The sequence below is a fragment of the Mustela erminea genome, chromosome 4, assembly GCF_009829155.1.
Source record: "Mustela erminea isolate mMusErm1 chromosome 4, mMusErm1.Pri, whole genome shotgun sequence".
Classification (NCBI taxonomy): domain Eukaryota; kingdom Metazoa; phylum Chordata; class Mammalia; order Carnivora; family Mustelidae; genus Mustela; species Mustela erminea.
In genome coordinates, this window is record NC_045617.1 from 119848190 (window position 1) to 119871305 (window position 23116).

The 23116-nt window shown below is 38.2% G+C and overlaps 1 protein-coding gene across 4 annotated transcripts in view; it reads right to left on the reverse strand.

The window, feature by feature from the left end:
- Positions 1–10685: 10685 nt before the first annotated feature.
- Positions 10686–23116, reverse strand: part of LOC116588953 (SLA class II histocompatibility antigen, DQ haplotype D alpha chain-like) — a 125707-nt gene continuing 113276 nt past the window's right edge. For 2 of the 4 annotated variants that reach the window (XM_032340726.1, XM_032340727.1), the window contains exons 3-6: positions 12327–12565; positions 11598–11879; positions 11183–11357; positions 10686–11008 (exon numbers count right to left, since the gene is read on the reverse strand). In XM_032340726.1, the coding sequence (XP_032196617.1) occupies positions 11203–11357; positions 11598–11879; positions 12327–12565 (676 nt within the window). In that variant the 3' untranslated portion in view covers positions 10686–11008; positions 11183–11202. Of the gene's footprint in view, positions 11009–11182; positions 11358–11597; positions 11880–12326; positions 12576–16869; positions 17013–23116 lie in introns of those variants that run through there. The other 2 variants (XM_032340724.1, XM_032340723.1) reach the window with 2 other exon arrangements.

The following is a 23116-nucleotide window of genomic DNA, read 5'->3' on the forward strand; positions in this document are numbered from 1 at the left end:
CTCTTGAAGCCCAGGAACAAATCCCACTTGATCATGGTGACATGATTCTTTTAATGTACTGTTGGATTTGGTGTGCTAGTAGTTTATGGGGGAATTTTTGCATCCATGTTCTTCAGGGATTTTAGCCTCTTTTTTTAGTGTGCTTTTTCCTTGGTTTTGGTATCGGGGTTATGCTTGCTTCATAGAATGAATTTGAAAGTGTTCCTTCCATTTGTATTTTTTGGAATAGTTTGAGAATAGGTATTAACTCTTCTTTAAATGTCTAGTAGAATTTTCCTGGGAAGCCATCTGGCTTTGGACTTCTGGGGTTTCTTTTTTGGAGATTTTTTGATTACTGATTAAATTCTTTGGTGGCTTTGGGACTGTTTAAGCTTTCTGTTTCTTGCTGTTTCAGTTTTGGTAGTTTATATGTTTCTAGGAATTTATCCATTTCTTCCAGGTTGTTAATTTTTTGGCATATAGTTTTTCATAATATTCACCTATAATTACTTGTATTTCTGTGGTTTTGGTTATTTCTCATCTCTCATTTGTGATTTTTTTTTAAAATTCGGGTCCCTTCTGTTTTCTTTTTTGATGAATCTGGCTAAGGGTTTATCAATTTTACAAATTTTTCCAAAGAACTAGCTCCTGATTTCATTGATCTGTTCTTTTTTAAATTTTTTCCCCAGTTTCTATGTAACTTATTTCTGCTTTAATCTTTATTATTTCCTTTCTTCTGCTTTAGACTTCAGGCATTGTGTGTTGGTCTTTTTCCTTTAGGTGTAAGCTCCTATAGGTATAAGGTTAGGTTATTTATTTGACATTTTTCTTGCTTCTTAAGGTAGGCCTGTACTGTTATATACTTCCCTCTTAGGTCTACTTTTGCTACATCTGAAAAGTTTTGGATAATTGAATTTTCATTTTCATCTGTTTCCATATATATTTTATTTTTTCTTTGATTTCCTGCTTGAGCCATTCATTGTTTAGTAGCATGGTTTTTAACCTCCATGAATTTTTGGTCTTTTCAAATTTTTTCTTATGGTTGACTTCAAGTTTCATAGCATTCTGGCCAGAAAATATGATGATATGATCTTTTTTTTTTTTTTTTTTTTTTTTTGGTACTTGTTGAGGCCTGAATCGTGACCTCATATATGATCTGTTCTGGAGAATGTCTCATGTGCCCTTGATGAGAATGTGTATTCTGCTGTTTTAGGATAGTGTTCTGAATCTCTCTCTCTCTCTCTCTTTTTTTTTTTTTTTAAGGATTTTATTTATTTATTTGACAGAGAGCACAACTAGGCAGAGAGGCAGGCAGAGAGAGAGGAAGGGAAGCAGGCTCCCTGCTGAGCAGACAGCCCGATGTGGGACTCGATCCCAGGACCCTGAGATCATGACCTGAGCCGAAGGCAGCGGCTTAACCCACTGAGCCACCCAGGGACCCCCTGAATATATCTCTTAAGTCCATCTGGTCCAGTGTGTCACTCACAGCTATTGTTTCTTGGGGCACCTGAGTGGCTCAGTGGGTTAAGCCAATGCCTTCAGCTCAGGTCATGATCTTAGGGCCCTGGGATCGAGGACTGCATGGGACTCTCTGCTCAGCAGGGAACCTGCTTCCCCATCTTTCTCTGCCTGCTGCTCTGTCTACTTATGATCTCTCTTTTTTCTGTCAAATAAAAAATAAAATCTTAAAAAAAGCTTTGTTTCTTCTTCATTTTCCACTTAGATGATCTGTCCATTGATGAAAGTTCCTTACAATTATTGTATTATTATCAGTTAGTTCCTTTATGTTTGTTATTGATTTGTATATTTGGCCACTCCTGTTGGGGGCATAAATATTTACAATTGTTAGATCTTCTTAATGGGTTGTCTCCTTTATTATGATATAATGTCTTTCTTCATCTTGTTACAGTCTTTGGATTAAAGTCTACTTTGTTGAATGTAAACATTGCTACTCTAGGTTTCTTTTGACATTCATTTGCATGACAAATCTTTCTCCATCCCTTCATTTTCAATCTGCAGTTGTGGTTAGGTCTAAAATGAGTCTCATGTAGGCAACGTATAGATAGGTCTTGTTTTTTTTAATCCATTATGACATCTTATGTCTTTTGATTGGAGCATTTAGTCCATTTATATTCAGAGTAACTATTGATAGATATGTATTTATTGTCATTTTATTATTTGTTTTTTCTTTGTTTCTGCAGATTTTGTTTGTTCCTTTCTTGTCTTTATCGGTTTTGGTCTTTCCACTCAAAAGTCCCTTTTCATATTTCTTTCAGGGCTGATTTAGTGGTCATAAACTCCTGTAGTAGTTTTTTGTCTGGGGGAACTCTTTATCTCTTCTCTGTTCTGAATGATAGTTTTGCTGAATAGAATATTCTTGGCCACATATTTTCCCCATTCAGATGAGCATATCATGCCACTCTTTTGTGGGTGGATAAATTTCTGTTGTGATATCTGTAACTACCCTTATAGTAATTTAAGAACTACTTTTGTCTTGCTAGTTTTAAGATTCTTTTATTGCTATATTTTGCAAATTTAATTACAATATGTCTTGGTGTTGACCTGCTTTTGTTGATATTGATGCTTCCTGGATGTAGATGTCTGTTTCCTTCCCCAGATTATTTATTCCCCAGATTATAGGGAAGTTTTCAGCTAATATGTCCTCAAAAAAATTTTCTCCCCCCTCTTCTCTCTTCTTTTGGGACTTCTGTAATCTTAGTGTTATTGCATTTTATAGAATCATCAAGTTCCTGAAGTTCCCTAAGTCTGTTCTTGTGTTCCATAATATTTTTTTCTCTCTTTTGTTCAGCTTCATTATATTCCATTTATTTGTGTTCTATATCTTGTATTTGTTCCTCTACTTCTTTCAGCCTTGTGTTCACTGCATCCATCCTGTTCCCAATTTCAGTTACTGCATTTTTCATTCCTGACTGATTCCTTTTTAACTCTTTTATCTCTGTGGTAAGGGCCTCCCTGAAGTCTTCCATTCTTTTCTCAAGTCCAGCAAGTATCCTTAGGATTGTTGCCTTAAATTCTCCACAAGACATATTAATTATACCTGTTTCACTTAGATCTCTGATCATGACCTTATCTTGGTATTTCATTTGGGATGATTTCCTCTGTCTTGGCACTTTGTCTAGGCCTCTGCCTTCTTCTTCTTCTCCATGTTAGAATAGTCTAATATATTTCCTGCTTCTGAGAATAATGGCTTCATGAAGAGGTCATATTGTGTTCAGGGCCTGCCAATTCAGGGAGTGTTTCTGGTGTGTGCTGTCTGTTTTCTGTTGCTGTGTTTTGTCTGCTCTGACTTTCAGGTCAGTCATCTATAAAGGTTCTCCTTACCTGCAAGGGGTAGGTCCACAGGAGAAGGTGGGACAGGGTATGAGGTGTTATCAAAGTTTGTATGTGTCTGATGTGGAGGGATCCTGATGATGAGGTCTGGTTGAAGGGTTGCATCCCTAAGAGAATGTGGAGGTGGGGCACATGGTTAGCAAGTTAGGTAGCAAGTTTGTTGTTACTCTGGTTCTAACGGGTGTCTGTGTGTCTAGTGTGAAGGGTAAGAGATGGAAATGGGAACCACTAGCTCTTTTGTTCTTGAAGAAATCTCCCCAACATCCCTGCCACTCTAGCACCTGGTCTGTGATTAGTAAAGAAAAATCCCTCCTGTACACCCCAGGCTGTTTTCAAACTGCTGCTTGCATGCTGTATCTTCACAGGGTTGTGTGCTGTATTGTCTCTTTAAGGACAAGGACCCAGTTTCCTATTGCCCTCTGGCTCCCCAGGAGCCATGCCTGCTGATTTTTAAAGTTCTAGGTGTTAAGCTTTACTGATTTAAGAACTTGCAAAATTGTGTCATTTTGGTTTTTAAAGTCAAATGTTATGGGGATTTGTCTTCCCTGTGTGGGTTCCATGTGCCTAGAGTGCCTGGTGTGAAGGGTCTGCTTATCTCCCCTCTTGGGGCCCACAGCATCCCTCCTCCTATGGATAGTCCTGTGTTTCCATTTAGCTCCCAACAGCATCTCTGCCCTTCCTTGTTTCTTGGACGTGGCATCTTTTCATTTTTCTGTGGAGAGTCTTTTCTGCCAGGCTCCACGTGATTTTCTGGGTTATTTACAATGATGTGGTTGTTATTTAGTTGTATCCATGGGATGAGGTGAGCCTAAGATCCTCCTACTCTGCCCTCTTCCCTGGAAGTTCTCCTCTGTCCACTTTTAAATCAGTTGGTTTTCCTTGTTCTTGATTTGTATGGGTAACCTTACATCAACCTCTTGTCAGATAGATGGTTTACAAATATTTTTTTCACATTCCATAGGTTGCCTTTGCATTTGGCTGATTGGCTGTGCAGAAGTTTTAAAATTTTATGTAGTCCCACTTGTTTATTTTTGCTTTTGCTGCTTGTGCATTTGGATTTATATCCAAAAAATTGTTGCCAAGACATTTTCCTCAAAGTTAAAACAGTCATTCTTTTTTCTTGAGATATAATTGACATAGCATTATATTATTTTCAGGAGTACAACATGATGTAATATTTGTATATTTTGTGAAATGATCACTACAATGAGACTAGTTAACATCTGTCACCATAAAAATTAATTTAGATATAACTGACATATGATACTATATGTGTTTCAGGTGTACAATATAGTAATTCAACATTTACATACATTATGAAATGATCAGTGTAATAAGTCTAGTTACCACATGTCACCATACAAAGAATACAGTATTACTGTCTATAGTCCCTGTGCTGGACACTATATCCTCATAATTTATTTATTTTATAACTGGAAATTTATTCCTCTTGATACTTTCACCCATTTTACTCACCAACCAACCCCCCTCTCCTCTGGCAACCATCAGTCTTTTCTCTGTATCTAGGAGTCTGGTTTTGTTTTTTCATTTGTTTTATTTTTTAGATTTCATATATAAGTGAAAATATACAGTATTTGTCTTTCTTTCTATGTATTATTTCATTTAGCATAATACACTTAAGGTCTATCCATGTTGTCACAAATGGCAAGATTTCATTCTTTCTTATGGCTGAGAGGTATTCAGTTGTGTGGTGTGTATGTGTGTGTGTGTGTGTGTGTGTGTGTGTAACATTTGCTTTAGCCCTTCATCATTGGTGGACATTTAAATTGTTTCCATGTCTTGGTTATTATAAATGAAGTTGCAATGGATATGAAGCTGCAGATATCTCAATTTTTTGAGGAAACCCCATATTATAGGGTTGAGCCAATTTACATTCCCACCAACAGTACGTAATGGTTCCTTTATCTCCATATCCTTGTCAACACTTGTTATTTCTTACTTTCTTGATGATAGCCATTCTGACAAGTGTGAGGTGATATCTCATTGTGGGTTTGATTTGCATTTCTCTAATTATTAATGATGTTGAACTCTTTTTCATGTACCAGTTGGACATTTGAATGCCTTTCTTAGAAAAATGTTATTTAGATCACTAACATGTTTATTGGTTCTATTTGGTCCAAAGTATAGTTCAAGTCCATTATTTTTATTTAATTGGATTATTACTAGTTTTTTGCTTTACATACTATACAATATCTATTTCATCCAAGGCATTTATTCAAACCTTCTCTAACCTCCACCAAATTATGCTTGTCTTTTGTCCATTAGTCTCATGTTACCTTGTTCTTTTCCTTTATGAATTCTTACAGTTTATAATTATACACTAGTGGAATTTTATATATGTATATTTCTTCCCACTGAAATGTAAATTCTGTGAAAACAATGAATATATCTGCTTTTACATTATTTTAATACACACAGAACATAGCATGGTATGTATCACAACACTGGTATTCAATGACCATTTTTATTTTTGCGTTATTAATTGAATTAGTGTATATATTAACAAATTTGGGGCTTAGGTCAGCCAATAATATAGTGAACATTACTTTGGTTTTACTCTTATTTCTTGTGACATACATATTCTTTTGTGTTACATTTCTGGGAGGTCAGTGGTCTGGAGGAGGATTTGGTTACTCACATTTTCCTAACTGGGAAAAAATGAGGGAAACCTTCAAAACCAAAGTAACTTCAAGAGAAAGCCTCTCTGTGTATTATTATTATTTTTTTGTCTTTCTTGGAATACTCTTGAAAAATTTTGTGTTATGGAAAATGTCAACCATATATAGTAGTGAAGACAATAGTGCCATGCAATATGACTTTAATAATTATTAATTAATGGATAATTTTGTAAACCCACATACTTAATCTTACACATGTCCTGGATTATTCTGAAGTTATCTTACACATCTTATCATGTTCTTGATGAATATTTTATTAGAAAATTCTAAAATATAATGACTTTTTAAAATTTATTTATTTTTTATTTATTTTCAGCATAACATTATTCATTATTTATTATTTAGCATTATTCATTATTTTTGCACCATACCCAGTGCTCCAGGCAATCCATGCCCTCTATAATACCCACCACCTGGTACCCCGACCTCCCACCCCCCCACCCCTTCAAAACCCTCAGATTGTTTTTCAGAGTCCATAGTCTCTCATGGTTCATCTCCCCTTCCAATTTCCCTCAACTCCCTTCTCCTCTCTATCTCTCCATGTCCTCCATGCTATTTGTTATGCTCTACAAATAAGTGAAACCATATGATAATTGACTCTCTCTGCTTGACTTATTTCACTCAGCATAATCTCTCCAGTCCCATCCATGTTGCTACAAAAGTTGGGTATTCATCCTTTCTGATGGAGGCATAATACGCCATAGTGTATATGGACCACATCTTCCTTATCCATTCGCCCATTGAAGGGCATCTTGGTTCTTTCCACAGTTTGGCGACCGTGGCCAGCATTACCTTGATCCCTAAACCAGGCAAAGACCCTACCAAAAAGGAGAATTTCAGACCAATATCAATGATTAATACGGATGCTAAGATTCTCAACAAGATCCTAGCAAACAGGATCCAACAGCACATTAAAAATAAAATATAATGACTTTTTAGAAACATAATATTGCCATTACCACCCCTAAAATTAGAAAAAATAATTCTTAATACAGTCAGTGTTCAATTTTTGTGATTGTCTCAAAAGAATTTTTAATAGTTGTTTTGTTCGAATATGCATCCAAACAAAGCCTAACATTTGGTTGATATGTATTCAGTACTTTTTAATGTGAAGTTTTTCTGTTTTCTGTTTTTCTTGCTAATTATTTGCTGAAAAAATGTGATTTTCTAATTGTGTATGATATTAATATTAAATATTAATAAAGTCACACTTTATGTACACAGCCAGAAATAGTTCAAATAACTCAAATAATTTTTTTCAGAATCATACTTTAATATCATGAGGTTTGATATCTAACTTTGTTTATAGTAATCATGTGGTGATCCTTTTTAACTTTTAGTTGATAGAATGAAATTATTGCTCTTTTCTTAAGAAACAATTTTAATTCCATTTTAAAGTTATTTGAATACTTTATGAATGAATCCCATTTACAAAAGGCAACTTCCGTTAAATTTTTTTGTCAGTATTTCTTGGGAAAGAGTCTGAGTAGGTCAACATTTGTATATTCCTGGAACACTAGTCATGAGATTTAATATAACTCTAAGAATAACACACACATGAGCACACACACTCACACAAACACACACACACTCACACAAACACACACACACAATGTCCAAATTCCTGGGTTCTCACCTCATGAGTCATTTAAATTTACATAACATTAATTTGAAAGCCTAGTGCCAAAAACTTTTCCTGAGTACATTTGTGCATTTTCAGGTGATCTACTTTTTTTATAGTAAAATTTTTATTTTATACATTTGATACCTTAATTGCTAACATTTTCTGTTTTATTTTTTAAAAGATTGTTTATTTATTTGTCAGTGAGAGGAAGCACGCAAGCAGGGGGAGTGGCAGGCAGAAGAACAAGGATCCCCACTGAGGAAGGGACTGGGTGAGGGAACTGATCCCAGGACCCTGGGATCACGACCTGAGCCAAAGGTAGATGCTTAACCATTTAACTGACTGAGCCACCCAGGCATCCTGCTGCTTTTTGTTTGTTTGTTTGTTTTGTTTTGTTTTTTAACACTTTATTTTATAGTAGTTTTATGATCATAGCAAAATTGAGTGGAAAGTACACAGATATCCTTGTCCCCACTAAGCACAGCTTCCCCTACTATCAATATCCCCTACCAGAGTGGTATATTTATTACAGTTGATGACACTACATTGACAGATTATTATCACCCAAAGTTCATAGTTTACATTAGCGTTCATTTTGGTGTAGATTCTGTGTGTTTGAATAAATGTGTAATGGCATGTGTCTGCCATTATAGTATCATACAGAGTAGTTTCACTGGCCTAAAATCCTGTGTTCTATTACTTATATTTTCATGATAACCTCTGAGCCAAATTTATCAATTCCTAGCCTGAATTTTTAATTATTGTCTTCTTTCTACCCCACAGGTAGTTTTTTCTCCTTGAATCTTTCCACTTCTCCCCGAAGTAAACATTCATAAGATCGCTTACATATAACATACTTTGTTTAAAAATTTATGTGCCATAATGAGGGAAATACATCTTTTATTAGAGATGAAAAACCAAAAGTCAAATATTTCAACTTTTTGTTCTAATAATTATTTTAACAACCCTCCACCAGTGATATGTCTCTGACTGCTATACTCTATCTGTTCTCTTAGCCTAACCCAATCTCAATATCTCAGAGTTTCTGGGAAAAAAAATCCTCTCAGTAACTTATGAAAAGAAAATAATTCATAGCTGCATGTTTGAATCTCCTACATCATTAAAGGACTCAGAAAAACAGAAATACTTTCTGTATGATATGATCCATCCTTTTAAATAAATTAATTATGGGTAGAACTAGCAATGTTTTCTTATGTATTTGTACAGCCTAAATATCAAGATTTTTCAAATTCTGTTGAAACTGCAAGAAAGTATTTTCACTTCCCTATTATTGATGAGAAATATATAACTCAGAATATATTTATTCTGTGTTATCATGTTTAAAATACTAGCTATAAAGTGCTAAATCCTGAATTGAATTTAGGTTTCTTTCCCTCAAACTATGAAGTATCAACTATTATATGAAAATTATGTCTTTTTCCCCCAATTATACTTTAAATTCATTCATGCAGGGGGGCATGGACAGGAACAGCCTCATACATTTCACAGCAATTCCATAATAGTGTGTTAGATAAAATGTATGGACACAGCAGGTACAGAGTGAAAAGACCGGGGCAAAATTATGCCTAAAACAATTTCAAAGGGCAAAATGACTCCAAGTCAAGTGACACAGAGTAAAGTCGTGGACACACTCAGGAAAGCCAGGGAATTCCATCCGTAGATCCATTTCCTCTGCCAGAGTTTCCACTAGGAGACAATGAATCTAGAAGAAGACGCAGCATCCATAGTTGCCAGTACATTATCCCCACCATGTTGTCCCTCCTGAGATTTCTCTCTCATAGGCTCATTCTTTCCTTGATCAGGAGGGGTAGGGGTGAGAGGCAGGGGGCTGGGGTATCGGAGTGTTTTGCTAGGGTGTACCAGGCTACATGGGGATTCACTGATCTAAACTGATCTGCCTAGAAACATCCTGCAGCTATATTCACTCTAGTGTCCCTGACATGCCATGGTGGTACAGGAAAGTCTCTGTGCTTATCTAGCAGGGATTCATGTAGGAGGTGAAGCAAACTGCACCTGTGTTCTCAGAAACTTAAATACTCCTGTGGTTTCTACTCCCATTCCTCTTACTGTTGCTACTATCCCTAAGTAAGAATAAAGTATTTGGTTCTTCTTAGATATGGACCTTATGGTCTTATTCTAACCTCTCCTGACTTCCATTTCTTTTCTAGCCTAAAGAATTCTCATCTTCTCCTGGATGAGTAAGGGAGAGGGATGCTGGTCCTACTATCAATCATTCTTCACAAATTGAAATTTTCAAGTTTTGGAAAACAATTTTGACTTTTGGTACCTTGAAATTCAAAATTCCATTATTCCAACTTATTTCTCTGTCATAACTTTTAAAAACTATATTAAATGAGTATGAGCTTATTTCTTCATTTTTGTATTTCTTCTATAAAGAGTCTATGCAGAGGACACAGTTCTAATATTACTTTCATTAATGTCTGAATTGGGAAGAGAGTGGTAGTGCCCCAGTGTGGGAATAATAGGAAGAGAGAATTTTTTTTTTTTTACATTTTAAAAAAATTTATTTATTTTTTTCAGTGTAACAGTATTCATTGTTTTTGCACCACACCCAGTGCTCCATGCAATCTGTGCCCTCTCTAATACCCACCACCTGGTTCCCCCAACCTGCCACCCCCCGCCCCTTCAAAACCCTCAGATTGTTTTTCAGAGTCCATAGTCTCTCATGGTTCACCTCCCCTTCCAATTTCCCTCAACTCCCTTCTCTTCTCCATCGCCCCTTGTCCTTCATGCTATTTGTTATGGTCCACAAATAAGTGAAACCATATGATAATTGACTCTCTCTCTTGACTTATTTCACTCAGCATAATCAGGAAGAGAGAATATTAACATTAGCTATAATATCAAAATATTATCAGTCTATACTTGCTTGATCCTGTGTAACTGGCCATGAAAATAATCTGGAAAGTGAGATTAAGAGGACCTGAGGCATAAGGGGCCACAGCTCTAGTCAGCCATGAGATGACAGACAGGAAAGTTTTACTAAAAGATCTCATAAAGGGAAATTTATTATTTCCACAGTAATAATGGATCAGGGTTACAAAGAACCAGGGAACTGGATGGAATATCCCAGATAGCTCACTGTAGGTAACAACTGAGAAAAGGAAAAAAAAAAAAAAATCAGGCATTCAAGGGACAGAATTCCAAAGGGTATGTGAGCTCTCAGAGGATATAGGAGGACCTTAAGTTCCAGAAAAGAGGTGAGAGGAGGAGCACTGGAGAGAGAAGGAATACAGTGAGCTAGACCAGGCAATAGTGCCAGGTCACCTATCAAGTCCAATCTTCTGCTCTGGTCGGCAGACATGTGGTGCTCCTGCAATAGGACAGACATGGGATGGTTGATCCTAGGGGGCTCCTGTGCTGTCATTATGCCCTCCCCCAGACTCCTACAACCTTTCAACCATATCTGTGTCCACAAATTCCTCCCAGTTTCCTTCCTCCTGTGCTGTGACTCCAGCTCTCAGCTTTGACAAATCCGAACGCTTACCTTCCTTTCTAGGGTGCGGCTCACAAGGGTCCTTGATGTCTGGAAGCACCGCTTGAGCGCAGCCCTTGGATAATGAAGACGGTGCCCACCACGATGCCCACAAGGCCCACAGCCAACCCCAGGGCACAGACCACGGTCTCTGTCAGCTCTGACATAGGGGCTGGAATTTCAGGTTCTGTGAAAATGAGGTTGTGGATGTCAGACGACAGAATGTTGGTTCATGTATATGTGGGATGGAGCAGGAGGGATGGTTTTTGTTCTATGAGGACTTAGGGCACCATGGTTAAGGAAGAGGGTAAAGTCTATTATTTGAAACCTTTAAGGTATAGAAAACATGAGATTTACAGGCTCAGAGGTAGGATATTCTGAACTTGATAGAGGAAGAAGGTGCCAAGGGGGTGGAATTCATACGTACCCCAGTGTTTCAGAAGTGGTTCGTCCAGGCCCCAGTGCTCCACCTTGCAGTCATAAATATCATCAGCAGAAGGGAGGAAGGTGAGGTAACTGAACTTTAGGAAGGAATGATCCTTCTTGGCAAGGAAGCTGGTTTCAGAAACACCTTCTGTGACTGAGTGCCTGTTCTTCAACCATGTGACATTGATCACAGGAGGAAAGATGTTGTCCACAAGACAGATGAGGGTGTTGGGTTGACCCAGACTCACAGGAGACTTGGGAAACAGAGCCATCTCAGGAACCTCTGTGGTGAGGAAGCAGCACTGATATGAATTGCAAAGAGCTCTGCCCTCAGGTTCTGCACTGTGTCCTGCAAGAGCCCGTCCATCAACAGTTCCCCATCTGATGGCAGAAGAGTTCTTACTTACCTTCTGCTTGGGAAATGCTATCTACACACTGCCTGTATTTTATCCCTGTGCCCTTCCCCCTGTGGGCATGCTTACTAAAGTGGCAGATCTATAGGACTTCTCTTTGAGGGGTTCAAGGAGTACAAGAAGTTAGGGTCCTTGTATTACATGACAATATTTCAGTTTTGTGATAGCAGATAATGAGTGTTCAGTAATTACTATGAGAAGATCTGAGGAAAGATCCTTGGAAAGCAGTCAAGTGTGTCTATCATAGGGAGAAAGGGAAAGAGACCTGATATGTAGGGATAGATTCAGTAAAGAGAGGCAGAGTGGTTGACACTTACCATTGGTAGCAGCAGTATAGTTGTAGAGTTTAATCAGGATGTTCAAGTTTTGTTTTGCTATTGCCAAGTTTCTCAGTGCACCTTGTGGGTCAAAACTTCCAAATGTACTAAACACAGGTAGCCGCCAGACAGTTTCCTTCTTCTCCAAGTCCACATAGAATTCCTCATCTCCATCAAATTCATGGGTGAACTGGCCAGAGGGACCATAAGACTGGTAGACATTTATGCCATAGGAAGCAACGTGATCTGTTGGTCAGTAAGGGCGAGGAGCAGGAAGTAGAAAACAGAGGGAGAAAAGAGCCTTATTAAACCAAATGACAGAAGAAACTGGCTTTCAAATACAGTGGGCTTCATCTTTGGCATAGTCCTTAGGCATATTTCCCAGCACCACCTCTGCTCCCTCTCTCTCAGTGTTGGTAATTGTCCAGTTAGACAAAAAAAAAAAAAAAAAAAAAAAAAAAAAAAGAATAAAGTCTGCTTTTCCAGTGTCATGTAGGCTCCACAAGAGCAGAATTACAAAAGCCTTGTTACTGCTATTCCCTGTGTACCTAGTTTAGCACCTGGTACACTCAGTAGGTTTATAATAAATATTATAATAAAATGAATGAAGGAATGAATAAATTATCACAACCTATCTTCCTTTCTCAGAAATTCACTTTCTTTCCCTCAGCTTCATAAGTTTTATCTGTTTCTTAATTCTTTCATGAGTTAATAACACATGCATTTTGATTCCCCTCCCTGTAGGACTGGTTCAGAGCAGAACATTTTCTCCATCATTCCTTCCTTCCTTCCTTCCTCCTACTCCTCCCCCCTCTTTCCGTTCCTCATTCTACTTCTTATTTTTCCAAAGAAAAACACACAGAACCATATTATTTTAAAAGAGTTTCTTAACTATTATAGGGTAAAAGAAATTGTATGACAATATTACAACGTATATACAAAATAAACAATGCTTCTAAGGTCACTGTTTTAACAATAGTAATCCTCAGAGAGGAGCACTTGATTTCATCAGAAATACAAAGTGTAAGCTTTATTAGATTTTATTTTTTCCACTCCCAACTCCTCCCCCCCTTTTTTTCCTTTGAGGAGGTTACTAAACTTCTCTCATTATTCTGACTCAACATTTCTATCTGTTTAGGATTCCAGGCAAACTATGGCCCTTTTCCTCAAATGGACAATGTCCTTGTGTGAGGAAGCCAAAGTAGAATGGCAGCAATAGGACTCCACTCAGTGAGGCTAACTGGACAATTTTGTGAAGAAATATGCATTGTTGTTGTTGTTGCTGTTTTAAACACTTCCTCTTTATGTTCCTCCTCATTTACAGAACATCAGCAAGATGTCAGACAACATGAGGAGCAGGGAGTAAAACACCAGTCAGCATGGTTTTCAAGGAGCTTATTGCTGACAGTAGAGCCAAGTGAGTGCGGGAACAAAGACAGGAAGCTGTGGTGAGACCTGGAAGGGAACAGCAGCAGTCTTATGGTCCCACTTCCTCTGCAATACCTCAGCAGCCAAACCAAAGTTTGTTATTCATTTATGTTCCTTGGTCTTTGCAGGGGTCTTTCTCCTTGAAACAAAGTTTTCTTTACAGATTTCCTGGACACCTCCAATTCCTTCTCCAAGTTCCTGCTTAGTTACCAAAATTTTAGCTAAGTTCTCTCATTGAACATGTTTTTGATCACATTATACCCTCCAGCACCTTCATCCCAGTGTCTTGCTCTCCAAATTTATCTATACCTCATCCAGCTCACTCTCTTTGACCCCCTTGGTTGATTACTTAAGAGACCCTCCACCAAAGCCTCTTTATCCTCTATACTTTATCCTTGACTCCTTTTTCAAACATGAATATATGCAATTATTGTTTTCATCGGGTACTTGTCCTGAATTGTCAACCGTTGATGAACATTACACTGCTAGGCCAACTGGAACCAGTCCACTTTTGTAGTTTCAGTCCCAGCTGAGTCCACGTTCCTGCACAGCAATGGTCCTTCTGCTTTCCTGCACCAGGGGGCAGATAGTATGTTCTTGCATCTTTGAATCCCCAAAAGTTACCTCATGTGTGCTCAAAAGTGTGTATTGAATGTCAATTGCTATTCTTGAGGATCAGAGAAAGTTGGGGGGAGTGGAGACTGATAGACACAGAAGTAGCAGAACAATATGGAAGTAATCAGTAGTAACCAAGGGTGTATTATGACTTGCGAGTTTAAACACTATTGCTTTCATGGGCCCCTTTCTCCATTAAAATATTAAAAATCATATTTCATGATTGCATTAGTCCAAAGACCAATATAATGCAAACTTAATTAAAAATTAAAATGTCTTCCTCTACTCTAAATGTTCATTTTTTTCTTTCAAATTTAAAAGAAATTAGAACATTTTTACAGGTGCCATATAAGCAAGACATACCCTTGGGACTGCCCTACCTGTTTCTAATGGATAAGTTGAGCCTGGCCGGGGCACTCTGGTGTAACACTGAAGAAAGGAAATTGGAAGTTCTCTGGAGAAGCAAGTGAAACCACCGAATGAAATTAGAATGGGAGTAGTCATGGTTAACAATGTTGGTGAAAATTAGAGCATGTGTCATTTTACTTAATTTGTTTTTTCTACTTTGGTTATTATAAATGAACTTTCTGGGTCAATAAGACAGAAGGAAGCTGTGTGGCTCAGTCTGTTAAGAGCTACCTCTGGCTTCAGCTCAGGTCATCATCTCAGGGTTGTGGGACCAAGCCCCACCTTGGGTTCTATGCTCACTAGGGAATTTGCTTGAGATTCTCTTTCTCTACCTGTTCCCACTCACAGGCTCATGCTCTCTCTCTCTTAAATAAATAAATAAACCCTAAAAAATTAAACAACAAGTATCTATTCCAGATCCTGGAAGGAAAGGAAAGGATGATAAAGTAATTCATGAAAAGAAGGTGTGAAAAGGTGGACAGTGAAGGTAGAAGAGCTGGAGTGATTAAATAATTAGTGTGTGCTTGTCCAGTTTTCCTCTGAAGGGGTATCCATTAGCTAGAATGAAGTATAGGTAATTTGAGTTGACAATTTAAGGATAACATAATTTAATTAATGGAGTTTTTAATAATAAAATTCTCAACTTTTAAATAAAAATAAATATATTCTTTACTTTGTTAAAGATAAAAATTATGGATAGCCCAAGTGTCCATCAATAGATGAATGGATAGGGCGCCTGGGTGGCTCAGTGGGTTAAGCCGCTGCCTTCGGCTCAGGTCATGATCTCAGGGTCCTGGGATCGAGTCCCGCATCGGGCTCTCTGCTTAGCAGGGAGCCTGCTTCCCTCTCTCTCTCTCTGCCTGCCTCTCAGACTACTTGTGATTTCTCGCTGTCAAATAAATAAATAAAATCTTAAAAAAAATAGATGAATGGATAAAAAACATACAATCAATCAGTTATCTATCTATCATCTATTATCTACCTATCTAACATCTACCTATCTATAATGGTATAATATTCTACCATAAAAATAATAAAATCTTGCCTTTGTAACAACATGGATAGATCTAGAGGCCATAATGTTAAGTGAAATAAGTCAGCCAGAAAAAGACAACTACTATCTGGTTTCATTCGTATGTAGAATTTAAGAAATAAAACTAATGAACAAAGAAAAAAAGACCAAAAAACAAAACAAAACAAATGAGAATCTTCACTACAAAGAGCAAACTGATGGTTGCCAGGGGTCAGGTGGGTGGGGGGATGGGTGAAACAAGTGAAGGGGATTAAGAGTACGCTTATCTTGATGAGCACTGAATATATATGGAACCATTGAGTCACTATATTGTACATCTGAAACTATAATATATCCTGGAATTAAAATAAAAAATACCAAACCACACCTGTAATAGTAACAATTAAGAGACAGGAATGATCATTGACATTTCTATTTCTTCATTATTGGAAGAGCATTTCTAAATACATTTTTTACTTGATTATTTTGTGAAGTGACATATATGAGGTCATGTGGTAGAATGACTTGTCTACAAGTACTACAGGTATTCAGATGGGCTTGTTTGCCTAATCCCCCCATGCCAGTTTCCAGTATGAAAATGTGTGCAGATCTGAGACAAAGAAGAGGACACCCTTGTCTATATCTACGTAGTATACATAATTCATGGAACTCTACTCCAAGTGAGACTCAGAAGAAACACATAAAAAGCTTCAATGTTGTTCAGAGACATTTGGGAACAATAATTCATGAATTTTTAGTAACAAAACATCTACTCATGCAAACATTTCTAATCTTTGGGGCAACCATAAATGAATGCCATTGAGCCCTGCAGGCTATATTCACTGGATCTGATAGCAGAAAGGAATAATGTCCTTGATGAACTCTGCAACAGCACAGGTAGCAAAGAGAATGGGCTGGATCTCCAGTTTCCTGGAGGAAGGAATGACCATAATTTTTAGACCTGTTTAATATTGAGAACACCTTTGAAATTCTCTACTATTTCTATGCCAATCTCTATTTTTATCTCTTCCAATTCCATTTCCCAAATATAGTAATTACATCCCTCAGCTGTGCACTCACCCACAATGTCTTCACCACCAGAGGGACCCATCATGGTGGTCAGAGTGAGGGTCCCCAGAATCAGAACTGTGTTCATCCTTTTCTCCATGTGGTTTCTGAAGTTGCTGTTCTGAGTGACAGAGCAATGGTGAGGACCCAAATGAGAAGGGAATCTAAAGACACCCAAACCATGCTCTGCTAGGTCAGGTTCTGGCCAATCAGAAAAATCACCTATATGATGACACCTCTGTTGCCACTTGAAGAGTTTGTACAAAGAAAGTTGAAGGGATTGGGAAATCCCCTTGTGATGTTGCCTCCATTCAGAATAGACCTGGGGAAATTATTTAGAAAAGGAGGGAGGATATTAAATTAGAATCTTCTTATGGGAGTGTATGCTTGCTGGTGGCAAGAGGGGTGGGAATTTCTGATTAGCCTTGTGTACCGATAACATCATCCCTTACATGGTGTTCTTCAGGATATTCTGGGTGACAACTCCCAAAAATTCTTCCATAAATTGATTCCCCTTCCTGGCAATTCCTTACTCCTTCCCCTTTCCTGGCCTCCATATGTGGGTTCATTGCCTTTCTTTTTTGCTTCCATAGTGCATAAAACATTCTCCACAATTTGAGTAGATTCACCTACCTAAAGTATTGTTGGTGGTGGTCAAGGAATACCTTTGCCTTTCTACTTATGCAAATCCAGTTGAGTTAAGTTCTCATGTTCTCAAAATGTCCAGGATTTGCATCTGGAGCAATAAAAGAAATCATAATGTTGGGACACCTGGGTTGTTCAGTTGTTAAGTATTTGCCTTTGATTCAGGTAATGAACCCAGGGTCCTGGGTTGGGCTCCCTGAACAGCAGGAAGCCTGCTTCTCCACCCCACCACCCTGCTGGGGTTCCTTCTCTTGCTCTCTCTCAGTGTGTTAAATTAAAAAAAAAAAAAGAGATGTCATAATGTCATGAATGCTGCCTACAGTAAATGCTGTGTTTTAGGCAATTAGGGGACACTGATTACATTAAAGACAGTTTGGGATGCCTCATTCTATGATTTTTAGTTTTTCAATTCTTTTTGTAATGAAGAATTCAGATCAAATGGGCAGAGTGAGGGGAATTGCTGTGACTTAGAAATTAGTTTCCTTTCCAGAACCTCCTGGATCTTTTCATATTCTTTATCCTGTCACAAATTCCAGATATTTGTAAGGGACTAGAAATTGAGCTAATGTCAAGGGCAGTCATTAGAGGGAGACATATTTTTTATTTTCCTGAAGAATTGATTTTCTGTGTGTTTTGGAAATCACAAGTTAATGGGGGTGGGAGTGTGGGGGGGTTCCACTTAGAGTCCATCTCTCTGTCCCTGTCTGATGTCCTTCTGTTTCTCGGCACACTGTCATACCTCATGATGACAGAGACTGTAGGAAGAGTGAGACAGGAAAAGCCCTGGCATCTAGCAGCCACCTGGTACTATTAAGCAGGTCTTGGTGTTGCCAGGAGCTGGTCTGCAACTCACAGCCAGGCTCTGGTGTTTTCCTGGTGAACATAAACAATGTCATAGGACAGCAGTGTCAGACAGCCACTCAGTGATCATGACAGATCAAGACAGAGCACAAGGCCACTCAGTAATCATGCCTGAACACAGACAAAACTCAAAGATTGTCAAAGCCACAAAAATGACCAAGCATCCCTCTTTCCTAGATGATACAATTGCCTTCTGCTTCATTGCCAGTTAGAGCTTTAGCCTCAGCCTGGTCTTATTCTAGGTAAGATTTATTAAGATGCCCAACTGTAGAATTATTCCATCCTACTGTCTACTTCCTGACAATCCAACTAAGAGCAGAGTCCCTCTCTCTTAAATCCTCTTCAAAATCACCTAACACAAGCCCAAACCCTATAGTAGTTAAACTGTCAGTTTTATGTGTTGGTTGGGCTCTAGTCCTCAGTTAATAAATCAAATATTAATGGGGCGTGGCTCTGAAAATATTTTGGAGATGTGATTACAATTCATAGTCAGTTGATTAGGAAAGAGAGATCTTCCTAGATAATCTGGATGAGTCAGAACCAACCAGCTGTAAAGTCTTCAGAAGCAGATCTGTGGGCTCCTGAATGGCTCAGTGGGTTAAGCATCTGGCTCTTGATTGAAGTTGAGGTCTTAATCTCAGGGTCGGAATTTAAGCCCCATGTTGGGCTCCATGCCAGGTGTGGAGCCAATTAAAAAAAAAAAAAAAGACCAGAGATGAGGCTTCTCTGAGAGAGAAGAAATTGCACTGTGGGCTGTAGCACCTGCCTATGTCTGGAATCAAGTCTGTCTTTCCTGACAATAGCCAGACCTGTAGATTGGATTTGCCCAGTGTACCCCATAATTATTAATTAATATTTCCTGCTTGTTCTGCTCTTTGGTTCCAATACCCTCTTACTGAGATGCCCATGATTCTCCATGGTGAGTTTTCTCCCTCACCACAATGAACAATTAAACCAACTTGTTCATCCACAGGTGTGCTCCTGATGGTCTTTGGCTGGAGGCATCAATGGCAGCTCATCAGTGTGCTGTGAGGAATAGACATATGCTGCACCTGAAATGAAAAATTCCTAGGGCTCCCCCTATACCTGTAGGTATAGGTATAGTACACTAATATCTTCCCGGTTTTCAATGAGGATATTGAGTTTCAGAGAGGTGGAGGAATTTGCTTAGGGTCACACAGCTCGTGAATGCAGAGTTGAAATGTGACAAGAGTAGAAGCCATGAGTCTTTGTAGTGGTTGGGAGTTTCCTGTGTGGATTCAGAATACAGAGTCCTAAGATAATTAGGATAGATAGTTGACCCTATGGGTGGACTTAGTCTCTAAGTGTGTGTCATTATGGATGAAGAGAGATTCTGAGGTTCCACTGAGGCATGCTTCATTTATGATGCGGCATCCTTCTTTTAGTGCAGGAAATATCATGTTTCTATGCTTTTCCTGGATCCAGACTTAACTGCTTTCTACTGCTAAAATCAGAAACAAATAGGAGTCAGCCTAAAAAATACACTAAACAGACAAAACCAGTTTATTCATACAAAAACCTTAATTTAGTTTATTTTGTAAGACTAATTGAACTGGTTCATTTCTTGCTTGTGCCTTTGGAAATGACAAGGGAAGGTGGACTGTTTCTTATGGTTGATATGAGGTAACCACTGAAAACTGTAATATTGTAGCCAGTCCCTTTGAAGAATTAGCTGTAACTGCTTTCTCATAACATAAGCAACTTTATAACAAGATATACTTGAGCCTCCTTCCACCTTCTGGTTTAAATGCTTCTGGTTTGCAAGCTGTCTTACTGGCATATGCACAATAAATTTTTACTAATTACCACTTCAGAGATTCATTGGTTTTACTTTGGCTGTTTTGAACCTTTGATATTTCCTTGCAAAAATTACCCAAGATTTTGACAAATGGACAAAACCTTTCTTGACGATACTCAGAATTTTACCTATTACTATTAATATAATCTTTAAGGAAAATTCAACTCAAATTAGGAAATTAGGATGTCATCCCTGTGGATCAGAATTTCATCTTGGTTGGGAAGTTGAAGGTCCAGTGTCAGATCTCAAATCCTGGGAGAAGTTGAAGTCTAATGAAGCCCATGTCATTAACTATAAGAAGATGAGCTTTGTCTATAACCCGACTCTGTCTCACCTCCTCCTGCTGTCACCCAAGGAAACTGTTGTAGTCACTTCAGTCTTCAGGTCATAATTTTAACATAAGGTAAAATTAGTAGTGAATTGGATCCAAGAGAATGGTGTATCATTTTTGACAAAAATTAATTTGTTACTAACTGAAAGGTAAATGAAAGACTTTTTTTTTATAAGTTAATGATAGAAAAAATTTTGAAATTTAAAATATTACTTTGTCTAATAATTTTCTTAAAAGGCACTAATTTCCTCCTTTGATTTAACTAATTTCCTCCTTTGATTAATATAAATGAAATATGTCCTTATAACTGACATCATTGGAAGCCCTCTAAGAAATTATTTAGACAGAATGTAGGTTAGTTCTAACTAACATTTATAACATTTTCTAGGGACTAGTGTATTTTCAAATTCTTTAGTTCTGACTTTCAACTCCTTTGTCCTGTCCTAACCCTGGTTATTATGCATTGGTGAAGTTTTACTAAAAAGGCCAAATCCTCTTGTAGACATGAGAGATGCTTCACAGCAATAACTGAGTCCAGAGAAGCAGAAGTAAGAAGAGGACAGACCTTGTAATTGAATAAGTACGTGCTCAACATTGATTCACCTTGGGCAAGTCACTCAAAATATATCAGCCTGAGTGAACTTTTCTATAAAAGGGAATGAAAACCATTATGTGATAGTATATGATGAAATGAAATTATAAATAAGTACAAATTATAAGGTTTAGATATGGTCCAGTTCCTGACACATGGCAATACTCACAAACGATAGCAACTCTACACTGACTAATATTAATGGCACTAGGCCAGGGATGGCCCATAGCTTTTCCCTCATTCATCCAACCTTCTCCCTATGGCAGGGTGGGATTGGAGAGCCTGGAAACCAGAGCAGCACTAAGAGATCACCAGGAAGTTGAATTTTTTTGTGAAGGATATTATCTCATCAGCTTTTTCTATACACAAACCACAATAAAATGTAATGATTTGAATAATGTTTTAGTATTTTCTCATGATTCTGAAAGACAGCAAATGGTGTCATGCCCATGTGAGCACTCTGTTCTGGGGCAGCTCAGGCAAGTCCCAGTACTAAGTCAATTTAAGAGGTGAGTTAACATTGCAGTTCTTAATACTATGAGCTGTAAAAGAATTTATGACAATTTTTGCAATGTACCACAATGTTCTCTGGCTTCCGGGTATAATAGAGCAATGAGTTTTGCATGTGAGAGTTGGAGTGCTTCCTTAATTGCATGAATTCTACCCACTCACCTACTAAGTTTTACTTTCTCCCCATAACTTTCTCAAAGGAGATGTGAACCAAGAACAGTTGAATTCCAACATGCACAAGATGTTTTGATTTGTTCTCACAAAAAACATTTAGGGTTTCCTAATGAGAGTACAGAAAGTGGGAGAATTGTGAGTGATCTTATCAAGCACATTTTTATGCAAAGGCCTTTGTACTGATAATCCAGTCACCTGTCCTCCCAAATGACAAAGCTGATTGTAGAGGCTGCTTTTAGGCAAACAGGTTTGAGGGATGGAACGCAGACAGGTCCATCAGGTGATCCACCACAAAATATCCACAGGCCCTCACTGACCAATGAGCTAGTTACAACTTGGCACAGTTAGCAAAAAAGGGAGAGTTCCATAGGTTGCCATACAGCGTTATCTTCCCCTTTTAAACACAGCCCCCACCCACTGCCTCCTTACAGACAGCCTCTCCTCTGTGGTCTTACCCTCCCTTGTCTATCTCCATTAATCTACTTCAGGTGAATTCTTTCCCTTCCAGTGCTACTGGCTTCCACCTGATCCATGCCTCACATTTGCGGCCCCCATCTGATCGAGAGAGACCACATTTAGGCACCACATTAATGAAGCAGATGGGCATTGCAAAGACAATTATTCTGTTTTTCATGTAATATCACTCCCACCTAATCTTTGCCATCAACAATTCCTTTCTATGAACTAGTTGCTTTCTCTCTTAAACTGCTGAAAACCCTCAAAAATTGCCTCCATGTCTAGATCTTTCACTAGAGCTTAAGGGAACTCTTCAGCTAAACTGAATAGGTTCTTTGATGAGGACTGCATGCTAGGACTATAGCATATAGTCAATAAATGCTTGTTCACTGAACTGAAGCTCTTCATTTATCAGGTTACAGTACTGACTGCCTGGAGACAGATGATGGTCTTCATGTCCAGGGGTGTTTGGTTCTCTTTCCAGGAACTCTCCAATCCTAATGTACTTTGATGTAGTTTGAAGAGGTGGGGTTTGGATAAGGTGGCCAAAAAAGAATTCTTGAGATGTCTTCAGTGCAAAAAGTGATTTTATTAAAGCACGGGAGACAGGACCCATGGGTAGAAAGAGCTTCCCTAGGGTCTTGAAGAGTCACCAATTATATACTTTCAAGCTGGGAGGGGGTTAGGGGCAGCAAAAGCCTCCAAGATATTTTGAAGACAAGGTATCCAGAACCTTGAAGGCATTAGCTATTTTTAGGAAATGTCTTTCACTACTGTTTAATGAATCCTCAGTCATGAGACCCCTCAGATATATATCAGTGAGGCATATGCTTGGAGGATGATTCCTAACATTTATCTGGGAGTTTGGGAA